General features: G+C 27.4%; 1 protein-coding gene across 2 annotated transcripts; it reads left to right on the plus strand.

The window, feature by feature from the left end:
* Positions 1–7: 7 nt before the first annotated feature.
* On the plus strand, positions 8–9107 carry LOC107169093 (armadillo repeat-containing protein 2). 2 transcript variants are annotated; one of them, XM_089227453.1, is made up of 12 exons: positions 8–331; positions 397–488; positions 554–705; positions 3762–3897; positions 4371–4552; positions 4634–5106; positions 5173–5341; positions 5424–5546; positions 5611–5881; positions 5973–6086; positions 7202–7480; positions 7570–9107. In XM_089227453.1, exons 1-12 carry the CDS (start codon positions 150–152, stop codon positions 7719–7721), a joined length of 2325 nt encoding a protein of 774 aa, XP_089083579.1. In that variant the 5' UTR covers positions 8–149; the 3' UTR covers positions 7722–9107. The 2 variants fall into 2 exon arrangements, with proteins under 2 accessions (XP_089083579.1, XP_015374216.2); XM_015518730.2 differs by having other exon boundaries at positions 551–705; positions 7570–9106.
* Positions 9108–9487: the final 380 nt, after the last annotated feature.

Below are 9487 nucleotides of genomic sequence, written 5' to 3' on the forward strand. Positions count from 1 at the left end.
TTATGAAAACAAACAAAACACTCTAGCAAGTTATGATAAAGTGGTAGACAAGGTTTTTAAGTTCTTAAAAGAAGTATTAACTATAACAGTAGAATAAAAATTGTGAAATTTATCAGTTATTTATTTGTTTTACATCTAATAATACAATAATGTATAACAGAGAACATGTAACTAAGCTACCAAAAACCAGTTCAGAAATTATTAGTGAAGCGAAAGCAGCTCTAATTCCAACTCTTTATGTAAAGCCACTTACAACAAATAGACCATTTACCCCTCGAGAAAGGGTTTTCTTCTGTCATCGGCGAACAAATCGTCCACCTAGTGCTTTTAAGTATGTGAAAATGGTTTCAAAATTATAAACACTGGTGATATTCATGAGGTCTGTATGTATAATAGGTTGCAACACGTGCAATTTCAGGAAAAGAAAAAAACAAGTTGCACAAAACTACCAGCTCTTGATAATACAAAATATTCTACACCCAATAATTGTAAGAGACACTACGATTGTTTTAAATGTCTCAGTAAATTTAATATTTTATTTCTTATGTAGTAGATTGTAAAAAAGAAATCAAAAGACAAACACATAGCAGTTCACTAAGCATTATACGCCGACGTTCTAATTCAGATGTGGCCAACAACGTAAATATATCAAGAAAAAAAATATCATCATTATCTTTTCCTCTGTCAATTGACACACTACTTAAGGTACAATTTACTGTCTTGATAGTTGATTCAGTCAATTAATAGTATTGATATTATTGTTGTATACTCTTGATAGTTAAGTATTGTGTATTTATGTGATATGTATAGCATATCTTTCTGTGAGTAGACATAGATTGCTTTAAAATGTATATAGGCACATTAAAAATAAATATAACAACTACATATTGTATGGAAATCATTAAAGCATTATAATGTATTAATGTATGAACTACCTACAATGTTTTTATAGTATCTAGAGTAATTATAATTTATTTATTAGATTATAATATTAAGTTGGAACCTATTTATTATTGACTGTTATCTTTCAACTCTATATAATAATTTAGGTATATAAAATGTAATATTTGAAATGAATATACATTTAGTTCAAATTGTTTTTATGGAAATTAGAAATACCTATATATAAAGTTCACAATGTTTTTTTTTAAAGTTTTATTTGTTTTTATTAAGATTAAAAATCGCAAATTCATTTTAAATTTGAATGAATCAAGACTCTTGGCTAGTCTTAAATTTGGCAGGAGATTAGGACCTATAAAAATACCTATTAAGTTCCTTATAACAAATGTGCCCTCAAAAAATGAGCTCTCTATTATATTTTGAAGTAAAAATTATCAATAAATTGAAAAATGTTGTACTACTGGCTATAATATTTATTGAAGAATATAATATGTAGGTAGGTATTTACTTTGCTAATATTTTCCTAGTTAAAACACATTATGAAAATAATCTTTAGCTTATTTTAATGTTCAATAGAACAGGTCACAATACAAAATTCAGGGCCGCATAAATCGAGGTGCCAAAAGAGCATTTGCTCCAAATGTCAAATTTTGAGTAGCGGTAAAATATTTATTATTTGAACTACCTATCTGAAAAATATATTATATTAAATTAAATATTACTTAGAAGTTAACACTTTATTTTTATGAAGGTATTTTAAAATTTTAAGTAACAAAAATGAGTTAAATTAAAGATATTAATTACTCCATTTAAAACATCAATTTTAATTTATATTTACTAAACAGAAATTATTGTACAATAAGATAGGTTTAGAAATAAATCATAATGAAACAAAATATTTATTCACGTTTTTACATACCTACATTTCACTTAATAATTGATCAAGTGCTTTCAGGCATTGAATCATACTCAAATCAATCAAACAGATATTTTGAGCCCAACAATGAACATTTTGACCAAAGTCTATTTGATTTTTTTTGATTTCATGAACTAAGTTTTCTTTTTTTAGCTCACGAATTCCTTTTTTAAGTTTGTACCGCAAGTGAATAGTGTTTACGTTTGGATAATTTAATTTTAATTCATCTAATAATATGTCCATCGTCGTCGATCGATTGATCCTAATTGCTTCTAATACAACTTGCATTACTCTATTTAATTCGATATGCAAGGAAGAATCCATCATAATTATTATCATATATGCACCTATATTATATGTACTTAATATATAGTCAATCTCAATATATTATTATTATTACGTTAATTGTTAAATAATAATAAAATAAATAATAATGTAGATAAATTGTTGGTAGACGGTAACCTTAGGTACAAAATGCATCAAAATCATAAGTTGAAAAATATAAAAATCAATGTTTATACTTTATAGATACAAAAAAATAACGAATAGATATTAATATTACTTTAATACAATTTCATATATTATAATAGCTTGTTATATAAGATACCGCAAGCATCCCAAAACACGACGTGAATAGGGTTGTCGACCATCGTTTAAATAGGTATAATACAGGTACAGTATAAAATAATTTAAACAATAACGAAAGTTTTAAGTGCAAGTGAATTTTTTAATTACAATTAACATAATTTATATATATAAAATAAATATCATAAATACTTCCTTTAATATCAAATTTAAACCTAGAATTTTTATATAAAATTAAGAACAACTTGTGTAGAATCTTGTGTTATATTTTCGGTATATTTCTACTTTACGGGACACTTTTTTTTTTGTATAATTGCAGTTTAGCACGAAGCAATCTTTTTTTGAAAAATTTAAACATATATATTTCAACGAGAAGTTTTATTGTTCCAAACTTTGTGATATTACGTATGCGCGGAATATCTACTATATGCTTTAATGTCATGTGGAGGTAGCCACTATATAATAATACTTAATATGTTACTTTAACAGGCGGTTGAATCTGGCGACCTTAAGATGTTAAAATGAAATAATTGAGCATTTATACCTTATATGAATCTTTAAATAAGTACTAAACTATTTGATAATTGTCTTGATTCTGAAGAATTTCATCAAAATGGAATTCTAAACACTTATAATTATAAAACAATTGGCACTTTGTATTTTCGATGTATTTAATTGAGGTTTGATTGTTTGAACAATTTATGAGGAACCTTGAATTAGTGTTCAAGCTTTTTAACTAGAAAACAAAAATTTCAAATGTCTATAAATAGCACTAAAAAATCCAAGATAGTTGAAAAATTTCCCTATGGCTATAGAAAATGTAAACACAAAATAAATTTTTGATAAATTCAAATTCAAGTAATTAACCACAGTATTCATTTCAGAATAGATAACAAAAAAAGAAACAAAATTGTTAGATGAAAATACCAACTACATTAATATTGCTACCAACTAAATCACTCCAAAGTTGAAAACTTGAAACACTAGCTCCAAAAGGTGATGACCGATAATTGACACAAAAAACAAAAAGTTAAAAAAAAATACATTATTATTGTAATTCAAATTTAAAAAAATAAATTATATCTATATATATTTATAGATGTACCTATAGAATGCTTTTAACAGATAAGCTTGGTGTGTGACCTATTTTAAATAAATTACTTTATTATATTTTGGTTATACCTAATATTGTAAAATAAAAATACCTAGGTATTTAAAATTAATTAAAGCCATACTATTACTTAGTTAATTAACTATATAACTAGGCATGTAATATAAAACATAATAAATTATACATATATTAATAATTATAAATATTGAGATATTTTTTAATTAATCGCTTTAAAAAAAAACTTTTTAGAACCATGAACAAAACGTTTACGATCATGAATACATGAACCATGAAAACGAAATCAATGAAGCGAGAGCATTATGCTTTGATGTTCACACAGACTGCTTATGGATCATATCACTAATTGAAACCAAAATGAAAAAAAGTATTGAGTATTTGTGTGACAATTTATTTCATATCTACTTACTTAATATTAATTAGTGATGGGTCGAACCCTGATTTTGTAACTTGAACCGAACTTTAAATTTTTTTTCTAACCCGAACCAAACCTGGAATCAATTTAAGTTGAACTCGAACTCAACATATTTACTATTATTTTTAAAATTACATATAAAATATTATCGTTAATTAATAATTATATAGGTAGTAATTATTTCTAATCACTATTAATTTTTATTTTTTTTAAATAACTTTTGAATTGTACAAATATTTGGTCTTTGAATTATGGTGGCTTTAAGTGTCCGAAGTCTATTATACAAATTTATCATTATATACATAATGTATTATTAATACACTGCATAATTTATAATTTATAGTTTTACACACATGAATATATTATGTAAAATATAAATAAGTAGTATGTGCATTTTTAAATGAACTTAATAATTACATTTGTAGACTTTGAAACTAGTGAGATGTGCTCACTTTTGAATAAACTAGCAATGATCGTAAAACGGGAAAACCTATCGGTAATACGTGACGAAAATAAGAAAGAAACCATATTGAAAACAATATTCAAACTTGTTAACACTTCTCTTGATGATGAACTTACTGTCCATATATTATTAGTGTTACTTCAGGTAAGTTACATAATTTTTCAATATATAAGTGCAAAATATACAATATATTAATTAATTAAACAGATAAATGTTGATTTTTAGATGCAAGTGACTGGAAAATATTTAGCAACTGTTTGTAAACTAATATTCAAAATATCTCGTTCAGATAAAAACGATAATTTATTCCTCGAAACCAACGTGTTAACCCTTTTTGTAGATATACTTGGCTTAGCTACTCCACACGAAGATTCCGAGTCTTTGATTTACGGCTACGGAGCTTTAAAATTTCTTACAATGAATCCAGATTTAATGGAACGTGCCATGAATAACGGTTGTTTATCGCTAATGTTGTTACATTTAAAAATGATAAATTTAGAAAGAACAGAACGCCAAGTCTTGCCGGAGGCAATCAACCATGTACTATACCAGTTAACTGGTACACTCAGAAATGTAGTCAACGACAGAAAATTTTACGTTGAACTTTTGTCTTCCGGTGGTTTGGTGACTATTTACCGTGCTTTGGAATTGTTTTCTGGAGATATTGATGTGGTTACGAACATTTCTAGAATTTTAAGGTACCAACAATTTTTAACGGCATCCATAATAAGTAAATATTATAACATATTAATAAACATTATCAGTATTATGTCCACTGATGGGAAATGTTGCGAAGCACTTGTGGATTGCTGGTCAAATGTATCCGTATTGATGTCAATAATAGACAAATATCCAGGGCAAGAAGAAATAGTAGTTCGTATTACCTATACATTAGGAAACATACTGACCAATAATGAAAACGCTAGACACCAAGTAATATTACTTGAAAATGTTGACTGCAGTTAAAATACCAAGTACATTTTACCTATACTTTATTTACCTCCGTGTTTTATAGTTATACGAGACATATTGCTCTATGGGAACATTTTTAAATTTAATGCAATTATACTTGGAAAAAGATTTAAACAACATATCACGTGACGTTAAAATCAACGTTGTCGAGGATGTGCTCATCAAAGTAAAATAATTATTGTTTTTTTTTAAATATAAAACAATTAAACGTATATATTTGGTTAATATAGATAATACGCGTCATAGTAAATATGAGCATACAGCCAGAAATTGGTACTAAGTTAGTAAAGGCGGCAGACGATTATCATCCAATTCACAAAGTGAAAGAATGTGAACAATTTTTAGATTCTTTATTGACTATACTTAGACGAAAATCTATTGATGAAAACGAAGAACTTGTACTCGCTGCGTTAGCGGCTTTAAATAACTTATCCTATTATGCGGATATGTCAAACCCAAATTATGGTCCTTTTGGCGCTCGTCAGTTAGATATAACGCAAGGTGCCTACCTAGTTATAAGCCAAATGATTTTGAACTAGGTATAGGTATCCTATGTAGATAGGTATTAAATGCAATATTATAATTGTTTTAGCATTGAGTTTGTTACTTACAACTAGAAATCAGTCTTGCAAAGTGGAGGTAGCTAGAGTATTTGGAAACTTAACTAGATCATCTACAGTTCGAGATTACTTATTGGAGACAAGTGGTAAAATCAATTTTTAATTATGTTTATATTGTTTAGTTTATATTCCATTTAGCGAGGAATATCGAATGTGTTGCGTGTGAAACACGTAATGTTTAGGGAGAATCTCCCTGGGAGATTTATATCCCTATAATAAAAATAACTGTATGTATTACAACGTTAGATTATTACATATATGTATAATTATTTAGTAGACACAAATAGTAGGTAATACTAAGTATATAGTTGTTATATTAGTAAGACAGTTAATATATTGAAGATCAAGTTTTATTTATAAATTTTTATAAAGTTTAATAAGCATTATTCATAAAAAGACAAAAAACAAAATATGAATGCCCGAATATTACATAGTTAAGTTGAATATAATATATATTATTTACTCTTAAATTCGTAAATTAACTCTAAAATAATTTTAGAAAATAGGTAGTTATTATTTTTTTGCCTTAATTTTTTTTTTTCAAAAAACTATGAAATTCCTACCAAAATTAACAAAGCTTATATTTTGCAACCATTTCTGAATTTTGTCGTTTGAAGATGCAAAATAATTATAGAACACCTACAATTTACACCATGCAGGTCTCGGTTTAATTTGTGTGTAGGTAGTAGGTACGTGAGCCATGTTTTTGTGTATTCTGCATGCATGCCAGTTATCTTGGAACCTAATTAAATACTGATATTAGGCAGTGGTAAACTTTCTCGTTTTTTTGAATCTATATGGTAAACTCTCCCAGATCAACATTATATTTACTGTAAGGAGATATAATTTTATATTATTATTTATTAATTGTAATTTATATACTTGAAATTTGACTATTTAAAAATATGTATGGTCATATTCTATGCGCTATATAATGATACAAATATACAATAGTTTATTATGTACCTAGTAACGAAGTTTCAAGTTATTATAGACTCGGGAGAGTTAACTAATCATTGAAGTCAGAAGAGTTTACAATCGTTACTGAATTCTAATATAATACTTACATATCGCATCATATTTTACGTGTCCTTTATATATTTATATTTAATTTTTGAAGATCCTTTCTTTTTACAATTTTGCTTCAAATACTCTCATAATTACTCATACTTTATGTTGGCCTTTTATATACGTATTTCAGGATTATTAACGGTGACCAATTGCTTGGATAGTGGCAACAAAGAATTACTAGTCGTGTGTTGCGGCGTATTGGTTAATATGACCACTGATGAGAACAACCGAGAAGCGTTCAAAAATTACAACGGTGTTTCAAAAATGGTAAACATTCTTAGGTCGTCGGGTGAACACAATTGGACCTTGTCAGCGCTAATCTGCCAAACCCTGTGGAACGTGTGTTCAGGCAGTGACCATTTTCCTGGTGACCCTTTGGCAGTACTCGACACGCTGGTCAAACTCACAGGTAGAAGTCACAATCGTAATACAAAATTGATAATATTATAAACACATTTCTTTAATATTTTTCTATAAAATTATTATTTCATGTATTAGATGAAGAACGATTATTTGGTGAACTATTGTCGTTGAATGAGGAGAAAGTGGCAGAGTACAAGCAATGGGAAGATTTTGCTTCGGTGGCTACGAATCTTTTAGAGTGGTTAGATGAACTACTAGAAGGAAAATTTGATAACATAGAACAATAATAGGAACTGACCGTATAGTTCACGTATTATTTATTATTGTTCTCAATCTCAGATGTCTTTAGTACATCGTTGGTTAACAAATTAAGTGAATACCCGGTACCACATAACGCGTAATCACAACCAAATCAATTTGAAGAATAGAAAAATATATTCTAAAATAAAATAATAATAAATATTAAAATATTAAATTGCAATGTTTGAGAATATTAGAAGCACCTATATAATATATGTATTCAAAATTCAAATTTGTTTTGATTATTATTTCGTTTTAAAATATTTTTTTTTTATTCTTTAGACTTTTTAGAGTACGTTGTACCCACAGATATTGTAATATCTTCATAATATTATATTACCAAAGCATATAAAATTAAAATTTACGTTCAGCAGTTTCAATTTTGTATTATTCAAAAATTGGAAATTTTTATTCTTCGGTCCTATGGATTACAAAGTCTTTGGTGTGATGTCCTCTTAAAATTAAGTTTTTTGTCGATACCTTAAAAATTGCCAAAAACTATTACACCTATTACAGGTATAAAAAGTATGATTTGATTATTATCAATTTAAATTTCAAATATTTAATGTTTTTTGGAGAACATTAATTTCTTACTTTCTTATAGATTGTTAATCAATAATCATTATGCATCATACATGAGTCCCTCGTATATGACCATTTATTTATGAACTTAACAGTTTGCACTAATGATTCTTGTCTAACACATTATTAGCTTATTTAAGTTATTATAAACATTGAATGGTGGGTGGAGTGGCCGAGCGGACTAAGGCGTCTGTTGCCATGCACGCAGTCGCCGGTTCGAACCTCGGTCACGGGCGGCAACGCTCTTTGGGCATTTTCGCGGTGTCTGGAGATAGAGGCCGCCGCCCCCCTACCGGGCATGGCAGAAACCTACGGGTGCCCATTCAAAATTCTGCCAAAGTTACCCACGTGTTTAAAACCTACAGTACCTTCCCCTACAGTTCCCCCAGGCTAATGACCTCAGTTGTCGAAGCCTTAATCCTAAAAAAAAAAAAAAACATTGAATGTATTAGGTAGAATAGGTACTATAGAATGTACTATTATTAATATATTTGTATTATTGTTAGTTGTTACCTACCTTAAAATTACTTAAAAATAATTTAGCTGTTAGATAACACTTTTATATTTTGTAAATATATACTATTTAAACAACTTGAGTATACTTATTAGTGTTAAGTACATATTTTTTTTATATCAACAAACGCCTATTGAAGTATTGACTATCATCGGTATAAAGTGTTCAATGTTTTTAGTTAGAAATTATAACTTGGAATGTATGGCAGTTGTATGCTGTTCTGTATATTATTGAATAAATTAACTCTAATATTAATACTAAAATTAATGCTATTTACTAGTATTCTAGTATATAGTTGGGTACTAGGTGGGTTAGGTTAGTAAGAATGGTTAAAGTTTTTCATTCTATTTTATACTATTTTATTTTGTTATACTACAGCTGTACAATGTACATACTATACTAGTGTGTATAAAATAATATAATATTATGGTATTCATACGTAATTACTAATTACCTACCTATATACAATATAATTTAAAACTGAATAAAATAATACTCAATCTATTAATTAGGTTTAAGGATACTTAACTAAAATAATATGATTCATACATGTACGCATTAAGTTTTAAAGACGCTAGTAAGCAATACATAATGATTTATCATAAAATATAATATTAAATTATTAATGAAACATAAGAGTGAAGATAAAATAATTGA

The sequence above is a fragment of the Diuraphis noxia genome, unplaced genomic scaffold (genome assembly GCF_037042655.1).
Source record: "Diuraphis noxia isolate RWA-SAM2 unplaced genomic scaffold, SU_Dnox_SAM2 contig0004, whole genome shotgun sequence".
In the NCBI taxonomy this organism is placed as follows: Eukaryota; Metazoa; Arthropoda; class Insecta; order Hemiptera; family Aphididae; genus Diuraphis; species Diuraphis noxia.

What these genes read in the sequence shown, in the direction of transcription:
- LOC107169093 (XM_015518730.2), top strand. Translation starts at nt 150, where the DNA reads ATGTATAACAGAGAACATGTAACTAAGCTACCAAAAACCAGTTCAGAA. An exon ending in CGTCCACCTAGTGCTTTTAA is followed by an intron (nt 332 to 396) that starts GTATGTGAAAAT and finishes TATGTATAATAG; the next exon opens with GTTGCAACACGTGCAATTTC. An exon ending in CACGCTGGTCAAACTCACAG is followed by an intron (nt 7,481 to 7,569) that starts GTAGAAGTCACA and finishes TTCATGTATTAG; the next exon opens with ATGAAGAACGATTATTTGGT.